Source organism: Oryx dammah, unplaced genomic scaffold (genome assembly GCF_014754425.2).
Source record: "Oryx dammah isolate SB20612 unplaced genomic scaffold, SCBI_Odam_1.1 HiC_scaffold_6, whole genome shotgun sequence".
NCBI classification, from domain to species: Eukaryota; Metazoa; Chordata; class Mammalia; order Artiodactyla; family Bovidae; genus Oryx; species Oryx dammah.
Window position 1 is genome coordinate 16174531 of NW_024070190.1, and position 20292 is coordinate 16194822.

The 20292-nt window shown below is 38.7% G+C and overlaps 1 protein-coding gene across 7 annotated transcripts in view; it reads right to left on the minus strand.

Moving 5' to 3' along the window:
• Window positions 1-20292, minus strand: part of ZFAND4 (zinc finger AN1-type containing 4) — a 56741-nt gene that overhangs the window by 8101 nt on the left and 28348 nt on the right. For 6 of the 7 annotated variants that reach the window (XR_005721422.1, XM_040242820.1, XM_040242823.1 and 3 more), the window contains 3 exons: window positions 18741-18927; window positions 6440-6587; window positions 405-1577 (listed from right to left, as the gene is read on the minus strand). Coding sequence is in view for 6 of the 7 variants with exons in the window: in XM_040242820.1 (XP_040098754.1) it covers window positions 405-1577; window positions 6440-6587; window positions 18741-18927 (1508 nt within the window). In the remaining variant the exon portion in view is untranslated. The remainder of the gene's footprint in view (window positions 1-404; window positions 1578-6439; window positions 6588-18740; window positions 18928-20292) is intronic. The other variant, XM_040242824.1, reaches the window with a different exon arrangement.

Below are 20292 nucleotides of genomic sequence, written 5' to 3' on the forward strand. Positions count from 1 at the left end.
TGTGCCTGACCCTGTCTGATCTTGGAAGCTAAGCAAGGTCAGGTCTGCTTAGTACTTGGATGGAAGAGAGTAAAATCTGATGGCTCAAATAAAATTTCTTACTAGGGAAAAACATTAATTGAAATATTTAGCATTTTTAAATATATGATAAATTGTTTAAAATTAAAATAATCTTAAGGCACTATAAAAAACTACTTTCAAATTATAGTTCTAAATTTAGAACTAAAACATTATTTAAAATTCAACTGTCAAAAAATTTTCTATAAACTAGAAAGACATTTGAAGAGGAAGTTATGAAAAGAATTCAACCTTAGACCTCTTTATTTAACATGTAAACAAAAAACAAAGTACCCTGAATCACTACAAGGATAACTAGCAGAACACATTGAAAGGCAAATACTTACTAAAAAACATTCTGTAGTTTCTAACTGAGGAGAACTTCTCCGAAGGCGCTCTTCCTCAAAATGCTGGAGGTTTGTAGACAGCCCAGTTCCAGAGGTCCGCAGCCTGCCCGCCCCACGTGCACTCTGTAAGCTGTCTCTGCTTGCACTCTGGGCCAGCGAAGCAAGAAAACCTATATTATTTACAAAACCCACAGGCTCTTTGGATGCCCTGTTAGCCATTTCTGTGATATCCCGAGCCTCAACCTTAGAAATAATATCAGATCTTTTCCCAGTTGAATCAACTTTAACGGCTCGAAAGCGAGTAGTCCTAGAGAAAGAAGAATCAGTTATATTTCGAACATCCAGTGACCGAAGCACGTTGTGTGAAGCAGAAGACTGGAGGCTCCCAGACTGAAAGCATTTGGACTGTCTCTGTGGTTTCGCCAGAGAATTATGGAGTGACGTTGGTGCAGAACAGCGAAGAGGTGATAAGAGTCTGTTCTTGTGAGGACTTAGTTCATGGTGGCTGAGAACTGAAGCCTCTGACTCACCATTCAACACCTTTGCAGCGTGCTTAAGATGCTGCTCTTTAGCTTTCGACCCTCTATCCCCATTAAGGAGGGAGGATTCCAGGTTTCCCTTCCGTGTGCCTCCCACGCCACCGCTCTGCTCACCAGCATTCCCTTCTGTAAGAGAAGCAGACGAACCCGCTTCAGGTAGAAGGGGCTCTTCAGTGACACACCCTTCTGAAGGTGGAAATAAACCAGTGTCATCCTCATTGTTAGATGACAGCTTTCCCGAAAAGGGCTTTGTCCGCCTAGGCAGGGACGATCCGAGATGGCGAAGAGTATCAGCAAGCTCTTTGTCAGTTTCAAACTCCGTATGAGGCCTCTGAGATGGTAGTTTGAGGCCACTACTGGAATGAGGCAGTGTGTAACTCTCCCAGTTACCACCTTCCTTAAGAAAATCACTAGTGATAGATGATATGGGTCTATCAGCAGGGGGCAGAGCTGCCGAACTTGAAACTGCACAGCTGGCTGAGTCAGGCAGACGTGTGTTCCCAGGAGAAGGTAAACAAGACTGCCCAATGTGGGGAAGAACTCGCAACAATCTATGGCGAGCAGCTGCTGTGGAACTGCTAGAAGGCCGAGGAGCTATGGGTGGACGAGGTTTTACCTTCACAGCTTTCTTAGGCTAAAAGAAAGGAATGAATACATAATTCTTTACACAATCATTTTCTCCACCCAATAACAAAAATTATCGAAGTAAGAAAAGGTTACTTACATATTGGCATTTGGATTACCTCAATCTAAAATATTTAAAAAGATTAAAATCTTAAGCTTACGATTGAGAAGAATTTTGCTATTTTCCTCATTGAGTATAATTTCCAACAATGTTAAAAGGAAACCAATTTTCCTTTTCATCACTATTGCTTATTTGCCAGTTTTGTTGAGAAGAAAACTGATTATATTAGATATGGCATAGCTGACCTATTTCAGGTCCCCAACAACTTTTCCTAGTAAGATGAGTCAAGTGTTTGGATAGGTAGCTACTGCAGAACAGAGTTAATAGATGACCTAAACTGCTATCCTTGAAAACGCCTGCTTGCAAGTCTGGCCCTTGGCTGGCTTCTAGAAACTTGTATTTCAAGAAGGTTCCTGCTACCCTAACTTGTAAGAGACACTCATTGTGCCTTACTTGTTTGTGCAAGCAATACGGTTTATGCTGAACATTGACTTTTCTTCTGGAAGTCTGGAATTTTGGCACACGCTAGGCAGAGGGTGCCTTCATTAAGAGCTCCTAATGAAATCTCTGGGCACAAAGTCTTTAAGGAGCTTCCCCAGTAGACAACATTCCACATGTGCTGGTAAAACTCACTGACAAATAATTATATACATATTATGAGGCTTCACTGGGAAAGCTTGTACCTCATTTCCTCTGTACTTCACCCACCATGCTCCTTTTCCCTTTGCTGATTTTGCTTTGTACCCTTTTGCTAAAATAAATCTTAACCATGAGTAAAACGATATGCTAGTCCCGTGAGTCCTTCAAGCAAACCATCAAATCTAGGAGTGGTCTAGGGGTTCCCAATATAGTTGATTTTAACAGAAGTGTCACAACAATTCATGATGTATGGTTAAAGTTGAAAATTAAAAATATGAAGCCTTAGCACTTATCTTTCAGATATGGACTGATATGAGCATGACAGAGAATGGAATACCTGATGAAATACCAAGACTCCCAACCTAGAAATGTAAGAGAATGAGGTAATGTAATATCCAGCCAAAAATGTCTGACTTGCATCTAATCATGATGAAACAGTACGATAAATTCAAACTGAGGATATTCTACAAAACTAACCAACACTTCAAAACTATTTGACATGAATGTTTAAAAAAAGGATAAGAAATAATTCTGCATAAAAAGGCAGACCAAGAAGGCATTACAACGAAATACAACACATGATTCTTGATTGGATCTCAAATTGAAAAGAGAGCAAAAAATCAAAATAAAACCTAATGCTAGCAAATACATTACTGAGAAATGAAGAAATATGAATATAGATTATATCATGTGTATCAGTGACAAATTATGTGTATGATAACTGTACTGCAGTTATATAGGAGAAGACTCTATTCTTAGGAGTTATATACTGAATATTTAGGGGGAAAACTGAACTGAACTCCCAAATGAATCAGGTAAAAAAAAAAAAAAAAAACAGAGAAAGCAAATGTGGAAACAATGTTAACTGTTGAATCTAGGTAAAATTTCCATGGATGTTCACAGGTACAACATTTCTGAATGACTGAACATTTTTCAAAATAAAAAAAGGCAAAGTAAGAGTTCAGACAAAGACTGATTTAATTGCCAAGAGGCATAAATGAAAAAAAAGGCACTAGAAGATTCAGACAGAAGAAGAATAATCTTTAAAGGAAGCAAGTAATTGCAGGAAAGAATAAAGAGCAACAGAAAAGGTAAATAGGTGGATAAATATAAATAGTATTGGCAATATAAAACAACTTGAGATGTTCAAAATATATGTAAATTAAAATGCATGACAAAACGATACAAAAGATGTTCATATGTATAACTGGAGTTAGTGTTCTAAGATTATAGCATTAAAAGAAAAGGGATAAAAATCATTTTTATTATACTATAGTCAAGAAGGTACAAATAATCTCTAGAGTACCCATTTGAAAAAACTAATAATAACAAAGTAATAGGATAAAAACTGAAATACAAAAAGTAGATTAAAGAAAGGAAAAAAGAGAGAGGAAAAAGAAATATAAGACAGGTGGTTAAATAGAAAACAAATAGTAAGATGATAAAAATTCACACGTACTGGTAATTATATTCAATGGTACAGAATGAAAAGCTTGTCAGTCTGGATAAAAAAAAAATAAAAAATCCACCATCCATTGATTATAAGAAAAACTCTTAAATATAGAAACATAGAAGAAGTAAAAGTAATAAAATGGAAAGGATATATGACAGAAATATAAATCAAAAGAAAGCTAGCTTAGCTATACTAATATTAGACAAAATAGCTTTTAAGACAAGTGCGTTACAAGACAAACATTTTATAATAATAAATAGCAATATTTATAATAATACAAGCTACAAGAAAGATACCGTAATTCCTTGGATATCATACAAATCTGTACTAGATCATCTGATCTAGTTTGACAGTTTCAAAATATATAAAGCAAAAATAAACATACTAAAAGAAGAAACACAAATTCACAACCAAAGGGGAGATTTCTAATAAACTTCTCTGAATAACTGATGGAAAACAGACACACGCAAAAATCAGAAAGTCTCCAGAAGTCCGAACACCACAAATAACACTTGTCTAACTGATATATGCAGGCCACACACACACACACACACACACACACACACACACACACACGCAGTGACTAGACTGCAGTCTTCCCAAGTGGCATTTACCAGTATGCTTAGTCACAAACCAATCCTCAACTTATTTCAAAGGTCTGAAATCATCTGTTCTCTGACTACAGTGATATTAAACTACAAATCAATAAAAAGATATATAATATTCCACATATTTGTGAACTAAGGAGCTCAGAGCCATGAGTCACATGGATCTAAAGATTAAATATAATCCCTATCAAAATCCCAATGGATTTTTTTTTTTTTTTTGCAAAAATAGAATCATCCATCCTAAAATTCTTAAGTGACCACAAGGAACTCCAAAGAGTCAAAATAATCTTGACAAAGAACAAAGTTGCAGGTCTCACACTTCCTGACTTCCAAACCTACTGCAAACCTCAGTAATCAGAAAAGTGTGGTACTGGCATACATACTGGCCAATAGCACAGAATCAAGGGCTAAAGAAAAGAATGCATGTGTCCACCAAAGACGTGCATAAAGGGTGCTCAAAGCAGCTTTGTTGATGACAGCCACAAATGTCCCAGGGAGACAGATGCAGCGGAGTACAGGCATACCTCGTCTCACTGCACTGAGCAGATATTGCTTTTCCACAGGCTGAAGGTTCGCTGTGACCCTGCGCGGAGCAAGTCTAGATTGACGCCATTTTTCCAACAGCATGTGCTCACTTTGCATCTCTGGGTCACATTTTGGTAATTCTTGTAGTATTTCAGGCGTTTTCATTATTACTATTATATTTCTTATGGTGATCTGTGATCAGTGATCTTTGATGTTACTACTGCAACTCACTGAAGGCTCAGATGATGGCTAGCATTTTTTAGCAATAAATATTTTCAATTAAGGTATGTACATTGTTTTTTAGACATAATGCTACTGTACACTTAACAGACTATAGTATAGTGTAAATATAAATTTTATAGGCACTGGGAAACCAAAAAATTCGTGTGACTCACTTTATTGTGATATTCGCTTTATTGTGGCGGTCTGGAACCAAATCTGCAATATCTCCGAGGTATGCCTGTATAGTCATACAATGGATTAGTACACAGCAGTAAAAGAGAACGAACCGATTCATGCAACAAACGGATGAACTCCAAAAGTATTTTGTTGAGCAAAAGAAACCAGACCAAAAAAAGAAAGTAAATTACATATGATATCATCTATACCAAGTTCAGGGACATTAGACGCTAATTTGTGACGACACAAGTAAGAATAGTAGTTATTTGGGGAGTAGGGAAAGGTAGTCATTGACTGGGAAAGGCTATAAGAAAACCTGGAGAGAAAAACAGGTCCTAGTTTAATTTGAGTTGTACCTACATAACTGTATATAAATGTAAAAATTCATCAAGCTACATTAAACACTTGTGAATTTTATGTACATAGTATATTTCGATAAAGAAAAAGTTACCCACAGAGTGAAAAGCAAAGTTATAGAGTAGTGCTATACATATGACAAAGAACTAATATATAGAATATATAAAAATCTCCAAAAAAATCCGTAAGCAAAATGAACACAATCCAATTTTTTAAATGGGCAAAAAAATTGAATACACATTTTTACAAAAATGGATATCCAAATACCCAATAAATATATGAAAGGTGCTCAACTTCATTAATCAGAGAAATGAAAATTAAAACTATAATGTAATGCCTCTACACACCAATGAGAATGACAAAAATAAAAAAGAAGAACCATATCAAATACTGGTAAGAATCCATGAAAACTGTAACTCTCATTCACTACTGGAGAAAATTCATTCAATTATTTTGGAAAATTGACAATATCTAGGATAGCTAAACATTCCTATCAACACCCAGACATCCTATCTATAATAAGTAAATATTAACAGCATCTTAAAAAGTAACTTGCAAAATTAAGGTTAGACTCTCTTTTATTATCCTTCTTAGTTCTAGAATCATGAAATTTTTTAAAGCCATGAGTTATTTTGAGTGCAATATTATCACATTAAATACACTGCTGGCTAAAAAAAATTAATTCTTTACAGTTAATATTTCAATAAATGAGGTCAGAAACTTGAGATGAATAATATTTTATATAAATTTTTTTCCCAACAATTACCAACAGACCTCAATGCTGCGAGCCCTGCAAGGATAAACTGAAGAAAGGCCTGGCAAAGCTTCACCTTTTTGCTGAGATTCATGTTCTCCATCTTAGCCTTCAGCAGCTTCATCTTATTCATAGTTATTGAATTTTCAATTATCTGTTGCCCAGAAGGAGAAGGCTCTATTTCCTCATCTTCATCAGCATACAAACTATACACAGAACCACTACTGCAAAGAAAATGATAATTGCTATTGAAATGCACCTGATGCCCCCAATTACTAAAAATGTTTAAGGACAATATAAAGCTACAGATGATATTAATGATAAAATAGGTTCATTTTCTCAATGGAAATTCAAGGCAAGTATACTTCAAAATTGTATTTCTTATGGTGGATTCATGTCAATGTATGGCAAAACCAATACAGTATTGTAAAGTAAAATAAAGTAAAAATAAAATTTAAAAAAAAAGAGAAAAAATAAATGGGGATAAATATCATGATTTAACTTTATCGAAAATCTAGTACAACTGAGCTTTTCTTTAAAGTCAATATACCATAAGTGAAGACTTTGTTTGGAAACGGAACCACTCACAACAGCATAGATTTTACAATGAAAAGACACACTTCGGTCACGTCATGACAAATTATTGCAAATGTCAAACACTCCCATCACTGATCGATCACAGCAACATTTATTCAGTCTTATTATGTGGAATTGCTTCTGACTACAGAATGCCATAATATACTGGTACTGTCACACTGCCCTACTATTATGTGTCTATCTGTCCCTCTTACTCCTCTGAATGTGAGCACGTTGAGAGCAGGTATTAATCCTGGGCGTCTTTCATCTGCAGCTGGCACAATGCCTGGCACGAATTTAATAACTGTTTGCTGGATTGATTGAACATTTAATAAACGCTTGCTAGAACACAAATAACTGTACTTTCATTCGACTTTTTCAATAATGGGAAAACTTAAATGGTTACATAATCTCAGTGTATTTGAAGAATGACTGAAAATTTAAATAGAGCATAGCAAGAATGTGTATTAGTCCCTGTGTCCAATGTACTATAGGAGAACTAAAGTATGTACGCTAAAGCAGTATGAGAATTAATAAGATTTCCTGTTCTAGATGACTGCTAAGAAATGGAAACAATCTAAGATCACCCTAACAAGGCATATTCCATACCACTTCTGAAGGGCATGTTACCATCACACAAAGGTGAAGCTGAGAGTGGCTATGTCCATCCCTAAAATTTACGTTTAGCAAACTCAATGTGAAACTGGTGACATTCTGAAATCATGGGTTAACCACACTACCCAGCAACAATGGGTATCAGGGGGCATAACGATGGGAATTGGTCTCCACAATCAACTCGGTCCCTCTGCTTGATCTGCGACTCTCATTTCTACCTGAATACCAGAAATGTCGAGTCTAAAATGAAAACTGGCACAGTGACTTAAGACCAAATTAACACTGCTACTACTTACTGAACGCCTAATCTGCCAGGCGCTTTCCACCTAATATTTCTAATCCTCACAAAATTTACACGAAGTGATATTACATCCCATTTTTATAAATGAGGAACCTGCAGTTGAGAGAAGTTAAATGATTCTGTTCAATACTTAGTAAAATCAGAACTCGTAAATGATGCATCTAAGATTAAAATCCTTCGTCTCTCTGGTTCCAAAGCCTAATTCTTTATACTACTTCCTGTTGCTTCTCCAGGCACCAAACAACAGACCTTCCCGCACCATGCTTATCCACATAGGTGACACAACTTTCAGTGCGTGAAGACGCGCGTCTGGAGGTTGCGTGCACCTGAAAAGGAGGGCGGAGTGCAGATTTCTGCCGGTTCTCCCTTGGGGTTGGAAGGAATGACTCAAGTATATTCTATTCTTGCTCATCTTATAAAACTTCAACTTCAACTACTTCTCATTATATCTCATGGCATTTTAAATTATCCATATTGAATACTGAAAGAGGTTTCTGACTCAATCTTCCTGTAATAAAACACTGGTCCTTAACCGTTTTCCCACAGAGATCAATGTGTTTCTGTGTTTCTGTGTGTGATACACACATACGCACACACACACACACACAGACACACACACATGAGAAATATTTCATGGGATGTATTTTAGCAGAAAAAAGACACTTTTAAGTTCACCTAGCTTTTTAAAGCACCACATTATTGTGTTTGCTCTCACAAAGCAAAGATTCGTGACTCACTGAGGAGCTGGTCTCAATTGTTTTCTAAATGGAAAAATGTAACTAGGATAACACATTAATCTATCAACTTAATCCGAGAATATCTTTCTTTATATTTAAATGCTGTAAATATTTTCTTGAATGCTATATTTAACTTTTTCTAAATCTTTTAATGTAATTATCTGATTAAAGAATAAGAGATGTGCAAATGCAGTATTTATTTCAACAAGAATACTGTTCATCCTGAAGCCAAGTGCTCATGCGACTTTCACAGATAAATTACCATTTAAGTTACCTTTTAATTAACTTTTGCAATGCTTCCTTTTCTTTTTAAACTGTAAAATTATTTTTATATTGAAAAATAGGTACAATTAGTCTCTGCTGTTAGAATTCAAGATAATGGCAATCTTTAAGTGTGTCTTGGAGCAAAAAAGGGACTTCAGAGGTGCAGGATGGGGAACACGTGTACACCCGTGGCAGATTCATGTTGATGTATGGCAAAACCAATACAATATTGCAAAGTAAAAAAAATACATTAAATAAGTTTAGATAAATACATAAGACAGTATATCATGTTACATTTACTTTTTTGATAATTTGTTGAGTTGTCGTCTTAAATTTGTGTACCTTCTTTATTTTTTATATACTACAATAAAAATTAATATAATATATACACATATATATACCTATATATATTTAATGTATAAGGTATATATATATATGTGTGTGTATATATATATATATATATATATATGTATATTTCACCTGGTAACTTATTTGGATAGAACTAAACTATACTCCCTGACAAAGCCTACTCACCAACATTTCATTTCTAATTATCACCAAGTCTTAATACTTCTCAAATCTCTCTCAATTCAGTATATCTTCCTACATTTCCAAATCAAAGTTACTAGTATCTCTTCTAGGCCTATGGCAATAGTTGTTCTCCCCAAAGTCAAATTGGCTACTCATTTTTTTGCCAAACAATATCTAGAAGGATCAGTTTAAAATGAGCTTTATTATCACTCTATGGCTCAAAACCTTTTGTTCGATCACTTCTGATTTTTCTGGAAACAAAGTATTCTAATCATGTTCTACAGGCCTTACAAGGCATCATACCGCCCTTCAGAGATTTTCTGTACCACAGCCACCCCCATTATTTTTCAAACCCTTAAGAAAGTCAAACTCCTGCCACAGGTGTTTTTCACCCTGTGTTTCCTCTGACTGAAGATACCTTCCATTCCTGTTCATTTTCAGAGTTTAGCACAAAAGTCACATCTCAAGAGAAGCCACAGCTCCCACTCTAACCCTTGGATGTAGTTAGGCTTCCTTGACACATGCTCTGCAAAGACTGTCTTCGTTTCAGCTGGAAGTTTTACCCCAGATTATTAATTCATTAATTTGTAGTCAAGAAAAAGATGTACCTCTCTCATTAGAAATAAAGTCTCTGTAGAACTTGGGTTTGTTTTAACTCCGTGTTTTACCACCAGAACCTAAAACAGTTCCTATTACCTTTTAATTAACTTTTGCAATGCTTCCTTTTATTTCTTCCCACTTAAAAAAGCAGTAAGGTGGAAAGATTTGAGATGAATAGTGATGACTGATTTGCTGGAGCAGCCGTGAAGAGATACCCCATGCCCAAGGTAAGAAAAACCCAAGTAAGATGGTAGGTGTTGCAAGAGGGCATCAGAGGGCAGACACACTGAAACCATAATCACAGAAAACTAGCCAATCTGATCACATGGACCACAGCCTTGTCTAACTCAGTGAAACCAAGCCATGCCCGCGGGGCAACCCAAGACAGGCGGGTCATGGTGGAGAGGTCTGACAGAATGTGGTCCACTGGAGAAGGGAATGGCAAACCACTTCAGTATTCTTGCCTTGAGAACCCCATGAACAGTATGAAATGGCAAAATGATAGGATACCAAAAGAGGAACTCCCCAGGTCATTAGGTGCCCAATATGCTACTGGAGGTCAGTGGAGAAATAACTCCGAAAGAATGAAGGGATGGGGCCAAAGCAAAAACAATACCCAGTTGTGGATGTGACTGGTGATAGAAGCAAGGTCCGATGCTGTAAAGAGCAATATTGCATAGGAACCTGGAATGTCAGGTCCACGAATCAAGGCAAATTGGAAGTGGTCAAACAAGAGATGGCAAGAGTGAACGTCGACATTCTAGGAATCAGCGAACTAAAATGGACTGGAATGGGTGAATTTAATTCAGATGACCATTATATCTACTACTGCGGGCAGGAATCCCTTAGAAGAAATGGAGTAGCCATCATGGTCAACAAAAGAGTCCAAAATGCAGTACTTGGATACAATCTCAAAAACGACAGAATGATCTCTGTTCGTTTCCAAGGCAAACCATTCAATATCATGGTAATCCAAGTCTATGCCTCAAAAGTAATGCTGAAGAAGCTGAAGTTGAACGGTTTTATGAAGACCTACAAGACCTTTTAGAACTAACACCCAAAAAAGATGTCCTTTTCATTCTAGGGGACTGGAATGCAAAAGTAGGAAGTCAAGAAACACCTGGAGTAACAGGCAAATTTGGCCTTGGAATGCGGAATGAAGCAGGGCAAAGACTAATAGAGTTTTGCCAAGAAAATGCACTGGTCATAGCAAACACCCTCTTCCAACAACACAAGAGAAGACTCTACACATGGACACCACCAGATGGTCAACACCGAAATCAGATTGATTATATTCTCTGCAGCCAAAGATGGAGAAGCTCTATACAGTCAACAAAAAGAAGACCGGGCGCTGACTGTGGCTCAGATCATGAACTCCTTATTACCAAATTCAGACTCAAATTGAAGAAAGTAGGAAAAACCGCTAGACCATTCAGGTATGACCTAAATCAAATCCCTTATGATTATACAGTGGAAGTGAGAAATAGATTTAAGGGACTAGATCTGATAGAGTGCCTGATGAACTATGGAATGAGGTTCATGACATTGTACAGGAGACAGGGATCAAGACCATCCCCATGGAAAAGAAATGCAAAAAAGCAAAATGGCTGTCTGGGGAGGCCTTACAAATAGCTGTGAAAAGAAGAGAAGTGAAAAGCAAAGGAGAAAAGGAAAGATATAAGCATCTGAATGCAGAGTTCCAGAGAATAGCAAAAAGAGATAAGAAAGCCTTCTTCAGCGATCAATGCAAAGAAATACAGGAAAAGAACAGAACGGGAAAGACTAGAGATCTCTTCAAGAAACTTAGAGATACCAAGGGAACATTTCATGCAAAGATGGGCTCGATAAAGGACAGAAATGGTATGGACCTAACAGAAGCAGAAGATATTAAGAAGAGGTGGCAAGAATACACAGAAGAACTGTACAAAAAAGATCTTCACGACTCAGATAATCACAACAGTGTGATCACTCACCTAGAGCCAGACATCCTGGAATGTGAAGTCAAGTGGGCCTTGGAAAGCATCGCTACGAACAAAGCTAGAGGAGGTGATGGAATTCCAGTTGAGCTGTTTCAAATCCTGGAAGATGATGCTGTGAAAGTGCTGCACTCAATATGCCAGCAAATTTGGAAAACTCAGCAGTGGCCACAGGACTGCAAAAGGTCAGTTTTCATTCCAATCCCAAAGAAAGGCAATGCCAAAGAATGCTCAAACTACCACACAATTGCACTCATCTCACACACTAGTAAAGCAATGCTCAAAATTCTCCAAGCCAGGCTTCAACAGTATGTGAACCATGAACTTCCTGATGTTCAAGATGGTTTTAGAAAAGGCAGAGGAACCAGAGATCAAATTGCCAACATCTGCTGGGTCATGGAAAAAGCAAGAGAGTTCCAGAAAAACATCTATTTCTGCTTTATTGACTATGCCAAAGCCTTTGACTGTGTGGATCACAATAAACTGTGGAAAATTCTGAAAGAGATGGGCATACCAGACCACCTAACCTGCCTCTTGAGAAATCTGTATGCAGGTCAGGAAGCAACAGTTAGAACTGGACATGGAACAATAGACTGGTTCCAAATAGGAAAGGGAGTACGTCAAGGCTGTATATTGTCACCCTGCTTATTTAACTTGTATGCAGAGTACATCTTGAGAAACGCTGGACTGGAAGAAACACAAGCTGGAATCAAGATTGCTGGGAGAAATATCAATCACCGCAGATATGCAGATGATACCATCCTTATGGCAGAAAGTGAAGAGGAACTAAAAAGCCTCTTGATGAAAGTGAAAGAGGAGAGTGAAAAAGTTGGCTTAAAGCTCAACATTCAGAAAACGAAGATCATGGCATCTGGTCCCATCACTTCATGGGAAATAGATGGGGAAACAGTGGAAACAGTGTCAGACTTTATTTTTGGGGGCTCCAAAATCACTGCAGATGGTGACTGCAGCCATGAAATTCAAAGACACTTACTCCTTGGAAGGAAAGTTATGACCAAGCTAGATAGTATATTCAAAAGCAGAGACTTTACTCTGCCGGCTAAAGTCCGTCTAGTCAAGGCTATGGTTTTTCCAGTAGTCATGTATGGATGTGAGAGTTGGACTATGAAGAAGGCTGAGCACCGAAGAATTGATGCGTTTGAACTGTGGTGTTGGAGAAGACTCTTGAGAGTCCCTTGGACTGCAAGGAGATCCAACCAGTCCATTCTGAAGGAGATCAGCCCTGGGATTTCTTTGGAAAGAATGATGCTAAAGCTGAAACTCCAGTACTTTGGCCACCTCATGTGAAGAGTTGACTCATTGGAAAAGACTCTGATGCTGGGAAGGACTGGGGGCAGGAGGAGAAGGGGACGACCAAGGATGAGATGGCTGGATGGCATCACTGACTCGATGGACGCGAGTCTGAGTGAACTCCGGGAGTTGGTGATGGACAGGGAGGCCTGGCGTGCTGCAGTTCACGGGGTTGCAAAGAGTCAGACAGGACTGAGCGACTGAACTGAACTGATACTAGATGTTGCATCAAAACAAATCAAATAATTCTATTTCTTTTTTAGAGCAAGAATTGGCAAACTGAGACCAAGATCAAATTTAGTCCACCACTTATCTCTTATTGACCCATGAGCTAAGAATAGTCTTTATTAACTTTAAATAGTTAAAAAAGAATCAGAATAACATTGCGTAATGTGAAAATGTGGAATTCATATTTGTGTCCAATGAAGTTTTACTGGCATATAGCCGCACTCGATCACGTATCACACATGCTGCTCTTGCACCACAATGCCCGAGCTGTAGCTACCACAGAGACTGCATGTGCCTCTCTCCTTGCTGCGCACTGTGGCTTAGCTCTATAAAGCACAGCGGCACAGGGATGATTCAGCAGCATTGTGAGCGCCATGCGTGTCACTGCACAATGGTATTTTTACTAGTACATACCCAACGTGTCGAAACAAAGAGAAGAATGCATTTCCAAAGCTGCAGTTTTAAAGCGCTGCAGAGTGCTCAGTGTGGTCAGACTCTGCAAGCCCTGGACTGTAGCCCATCAGGCTCCTCTGTCCATGGGACTCCCCAGGCAAGAGTAATGGAGCAGGTTGCCACTTTCTCCTCCAGGGGATCTTCCCTACCCAGGGACTGAGCCCAGGTCTCCTGCTTGGCAGGTGGATTCTTTACCACTGAGCCACCAGGGGAGAGCACTGTGTTTATGATACCAGGACACCACAGGCATGCTAAAGGAAAACAACATATTTGGACATTATCAGATTAAGGAATCAGGACAACATGCCCAACTTGCAGGAAGACAATGATAAGAAAGAGCAGAAAATTAAAAATGGAATATATCATCACAGTATGAAAATGAAAATGAGAGTGCCACCGAAAGAAGTTTCAAAGTAGCTTATTTACCAGCCAAACAAGGAAATGTTTACCAATTGTGAATTAAGCAGTTGATCACAGCAGTTGAAAAAATGTGGCCACAGAAAATAAACTTGTTTAAAGACAATTTTTTGGCAAGAACAATTTCTAGAAGAGCTGAGAACAATGGAAGCAACATCAATAGTCAGTTAGAAGATGAGCAAATGAGTCGCTTTCTTCCTTGGCTTTTGATGAATAAGCCACATGTTACTCAGTTGTTTTTGTTTATTCAGGGTGTCAATACCAAATTTGAACTGACCGAAGAACTAGACCCAATGTACCGTCTGCATGAAACAACTACAGGTAAGAATATTTTCAAAGAAATTGCTAAAACATCAGGTGCAACTTGAAGTGAAGCAACTGAAGCTGTGAGTCCCTCTGGTCGCGGCCCACTCTTTGGGACCCCATGGACTGTAGCCCACCAGGCTCCTCTCTCCATGGATTTCTCAGGCAAGAACACTGGGAGTGGGTTGCCATTCCCTTCTCCAGGGGATCTTCCCACCCCAGGGAAAGAACTCCAGGTTTTCTGCACCGTAGGTAGACTCTTTACCATCTGAGCCACCAAGAAGTGAAACCTGCTACAACTGAGAGAACAGGAAGAAACTGTGCTGAACAACTGTACAAAGCTAATGAAAATGTGAGGTGTTTAAAACCGATGGTTATCTGTGTTATTCATCAGAAGGTATTCTGCAGTAAATATCTGAATCTATCACATATTACTGAACCAACAGTGTCAATGGAAGTTAAAGGAAACCTGCATATTTCAAAAATCTGTTTAAATGTGCAATTGAGACGCTCTACCTATATTCAACTGGAAGCGCAACATAGTAACATACTAAAGGCAAACAGCAAAAAATGACTCAGAGTATTCTATAAATGCCTTCCTAGTGATGAAAGTGCTCAATTAAAATCATATGCTCATGGACTGCTACCAGTATTTGGAAGTACAAAGTTTTAAAGATAAATAAAATCTCATTCCAGATCAATATTAACAAATACATTTTCAAAACTGATTCCACAAATTTGACAGGTAACGCTTTCAACCCCAATTAACTAAACTATTACTCCCACAAAAAGGAATTCCATTCTTCTCGTTAGTAGACCTGAATTAGATACACACACACTCAATTATTATATTTTGAATTTTGTCTGTAAAAATTTTGTGAAAGTTTGTTTTATCTGGTTATATAAGTACTTTTACATGGTATCCTTAACTTCATCTCTTGGCCTGAAAACCCTATAACAGTTACTATCTGGCCCTTTACAGAAACGGTTGCTCTATTATAAGAGTTAAGAAAGCCTCTCTCAGGATAAGAAAAGAGCCTTCTGCTCTGCTTCCTCATCCACCCTATCCCTTGTCCAATTCTGGTAAGTGACTAGAGAGGAAAAGAAAGAGAAAGAAAGGATATATTAGGAGGAACAATAATACAGTTTTAATTGAAATCCATAACAACATTTGGATTGTGTCTTAAACACAAATAAAAGTTTTGTGTTTACTCTTAGTAAAAGGAGTAAGTGATGTTCCAAGCAAATGAAAAAGAAGTACAAAAGCATGTACTTTTGTTCCAAGCAAATGAAAAAGAAGTACAATAAACAAGAGCTATAAAAAGGATACCAGGGTGTAAAAGGCCTTCCACGCCCAGCTATAGAGCTTAGATTCTCTCCTCTAGGAAAGGAGAGGCAAAAGAGGATGTCCTGAGGAAGAAAACCAAAACAGCAGCAAAGTGGCAAATGGCAAGACGGGCGTAAAGCAGTCCTGCTCACGGCCCAGAGCGAGAGGCGCCGGACTGGAGCTGCAGCCCGCTGCTCCCCCTGCCCTGCGCTTCTGCTGAAGGCATGTCTACAGTGCCAACCAGATTTTGACACATAGAGTCAACAAAAAACACCATTCCTGATGTCTGCTCTCTGCCAACAGAGTAAGTATAATCTTTCTTCCACATAACACACTGAGGTGAGGCAGAATCCTAAAGGAATCCCTGATTCCCAATTCTAGGTGCTCACACCCTGCATATTCTCCGAGCTTTGAGTTTGGCATGACTTATTTAACTTCTATGCAGAAGGAACGCTGGGCTGGAAGAAACACAAGCTGGAATCAAGATTGCCGGGAGAAATATCAATAACCTCAGATATGCAGATGACACCACCCTTATGGCAGAAAGTGAAGAGGAACTCAAAAGCCTCTTGATGAAAGTGAAAGAGGAGAGTGAAAAAGTTGGCTTAAAGCTCAACATTCAGAAAACGAAGATCATGGCATCCGGTCCCATCAGTTCATGGGAAATAGATGGGGAAACAGTAGAAACAGTGTCAGACTTTTTTTTGGCGGGGGGGAGGGGCTCCAAAATCACTGCAGATGGTGACTGCAGCCATGAAATTAAAACACACTTACTTCTTGGAAGAAGAGTTATGACCAACATAGATAGCATATTCAAAAGCAGAGACATTACTTTGCTGACTAAGGTCGTCTAGTCAAGGCTATGGTTTTTCCAGTGGTCATGTATGGATGTGAGAGTTGGACTGTGAAGAAGGCTGAGTGCCGAAGAATTGATGCTTTTGCACTGTGGTGTTGGAGAAAACTCTTGAGAGTCCCTTGGACTGCAAGGAGATCCAACCGGTCCATTCTGAAGGAGATCAGCCCTGGGATTTCTTTGGAAGGAATGATGCTAAAGCTGAAACTCCAGTACTTTGGCCACCTCATGGGAAGAGTTGACTCATTGGAAAAGACTGATGCTGGGAGGGATTGGGGGCAGGAGGAGAAGGGGACGACCGAGGATGAGGTGGCTGGATGGCATCACCGACTCGATAGACGCGAGTCTGAGTGAACTCCGGGAGATGGTGATGGACAGGGAGGCCCGGCGTGCTGCGGTTCATGGGGTCGCAAAGAGTCGGACACAACTGAGCGACTGAACTTAGCTGAACTGATGCCTTGCTTCTATTCAACAAAATATGGCAAAAGTCGAGGGATATTTCAGATATAACTCAGGCTCCAAATCAGCTGATTCTGAGTTCATCAAAAGAGAACTGAAGGCAGCCTCTACCCAAAAGCCAGCAAAAACCCAGGGCCCTCAGTCATTGGACTGTCAGGAAATAGGCCCACAAAGTGAAGGAGCCTGAAAGCACATCGTCTTCCCACTGAAATTTCCAGGGGGCACCTTTGCCGACACCGGGACTGCAGCTCTGCGGGAACCTGAGAAGAGCGCCTGGCTGAACTGTGCCTCGACTCCCAAGCCACGGAAACTGACCGCAGACTGCAAGCTGATCTTTCTGTGCAGGGCACTGCCACCAGGCTTTGACGCTGTGGAGTTAGACCTCAGTCTCCTGCACCCTTTCCTTTGTTGCCTGTCCTACTGCTCTTTCCAGGTCACTCTTCCTGAGGTGAGTCCTGACTCCCCACCTTTCAGATAAAATGAAGGCCCTCTTATCTGCTTTTCCAGAAATTTTAATGTCTTTTTACAACAACTAACAAAATTATATTATAGATACAATTTATAGCAGATTTCATGTTCCATAAAGGAAGAATATAATTTTTATAACTTAGTGTGTAGTATAAAAATAGACTACAAAAGTTCAGTTAAATGTTTAGTGAATGTTTGAAAGTGAAATAAGGTTTTAAAAATCATAGTAAGGCAGAGTGCACAGAAACTTAAAACTTACCTTACCTAATTTACTAACTTTTCTACTGCCTAGCCCAAGTACCTTTGTTTCCTTCTGACTTTAAAACAACCCTCCTTCCTTTTTTAAAGGATTATACGTTATATAATTTGTTATTTTATTTATTTATCATTTTTTGAGGCTGTGCCCCACAGCTTGTGGGATCTTAGTTCCCAAACCAGGGACGGAATCTGGGCCCTTGTCAGTCAGCACACTGAGTCCTAACAGCTGGACCACCAAGGGATTCCCCTCCCCCTTTTACAGAGTAGGAACACAGGACTAGAGAGGTAAAGATGGATCCACCTTTAAGCAACAGCTAAATTCTGGGGAAAAAAAAACAGTAACTTTAGGCTTAATCCTTTATATTACGCCATGGCTATACTGATATAACATCACACTATTAGAACAAAACTCAATAATCTAGTAGGCATCTTAGAGTTTTAATGCCAAATATTTTTACAAAAAAATCCTACTCTATAAAGAAATTTCAGTTTTAGAAATTATTCCTATCAATCATAGGAAGAACAATTTCAGAATTCTATAACTGAGGTGGGATGGGGAGAAGGGGAGGATGCATAAAATTTAGTTAATCTGGTGACTATAGTAAGATTATTCTGACAACACAAGGTAGACATACGGCTTATGGGCACATCACGATGTTCTCCTTTTCTAAGTGAGACACGTAAATGAAAACCTATTTACCTTAAAGATTCAGATAATGGGGTTAGAGTGCCGTCTCCCCTGTCTACTACACGGAAGAAATTCAACTGGTCTCCTTCTTGGTATACCAAAAGTGTAACTTGCTTGTTGCAGGAGGTCTTCTCCCAGACCTCATCTCGGCTGGAATCCATGTACTCAGCCATCTCCTTAAGTGGATCTTCCATAGGAACTACAAATGGAAACACTGATAGATAAGTTTTCAAGTCATATCAAGTTCAATGCATTTTTGTACACTATCAGGATATAACATGTCAAGTTTGAACAACAATCCTGGGCATATAATACATATATATTATATTCTTCAAATAAATGTTTGGTCTTTTTATAGTTTATACAACATTTTCTATGCTGTATTAATATGAAAGAAAAGAAATATGTTGTTATGTACAAAGACAGGGTTTAACCAAATACATGAGGTTTTCCTGTGCCACTGGAGTGAATATTCATTGATTCTATGATGTAATTATCTATAACTATTTTTACTTCATATCTTCCACTCCTTATATGTTCTAATATCAGTTTCAACAATCAATAATTAAAAATTAATGTTAATTCCACTTACTTTAGATTTAAAAACACACACACAACTGGGAGACATATTTTAGAAATTAGAAGTGAATCCTTTTTTTCTTTCTGGTTTTATATAAAGGCTGATTCTTCTCAGAGTTCTTTCCTGACGTGAAGACAGGTAATTTAAAAAAAGGAAAAGTGAAGTTGCTCAGATGGCCCAACTCTTTGCGACCCCATGGACTGCAGCCCACCAGGCGCGTCTGTCCATGGGGTTTTCTAGGCAAGAGTACTGGAGTGGGGTGCCATTTCAGTACATGGTAACTCAAGAGCACATGGGGCCACTTATTATACAAAAACTGCTATGTCTGTAATGATTAATATGTTGCCACTTGAAAGCATCCGCCCAGGACCCCACTTGTTCTGGCTGACACCCACGTGTCTAGTCAGCGCACACGGCTCTAGTGGTCTGGAACAGTCGTCAGGTTCGGACGATATTGCTAGCATCATCTCAAGCCACTCTCAGCACACGGCAGCCACAGATCCTGCTCTTGTGGTGGGAACAAGCCGTAAGAGGTGGCTAGCTCACAGGCTGAATGTTCTAAAAGCCCCTGAACCCCAGATCAGGGGTCTAAGTAATGGCTACAGCAAAAAAAAAAAAAAAAGGTCATTCCCAAAGACAGTTTCATGTCAAGTTGCACAAACACTGTTCTTTCTTAAAAGAGGCAACAATTTCTCAAACTCCATAACTTTCATTCAAGTAGCTTATTTATTAACAGAATCACAGTGCTGAACTACCCTTTAGAAAGTCACAACAATAATGAATATTAAGTCTGAAGCTAATTAACCATTAAAGATGTCCCCATATCCTAAATTCAATACCACCACTATTAATAAAACAGAAACTTCAGAAACACAGTAAGATCTACCTTGTTTTTGATAAGACTTTCACAGATACAAAATGTATTTATGCTACACTTTCCATACTGTATTAACAAGAAACAAAAACTCTGTGGCTGCCATTATG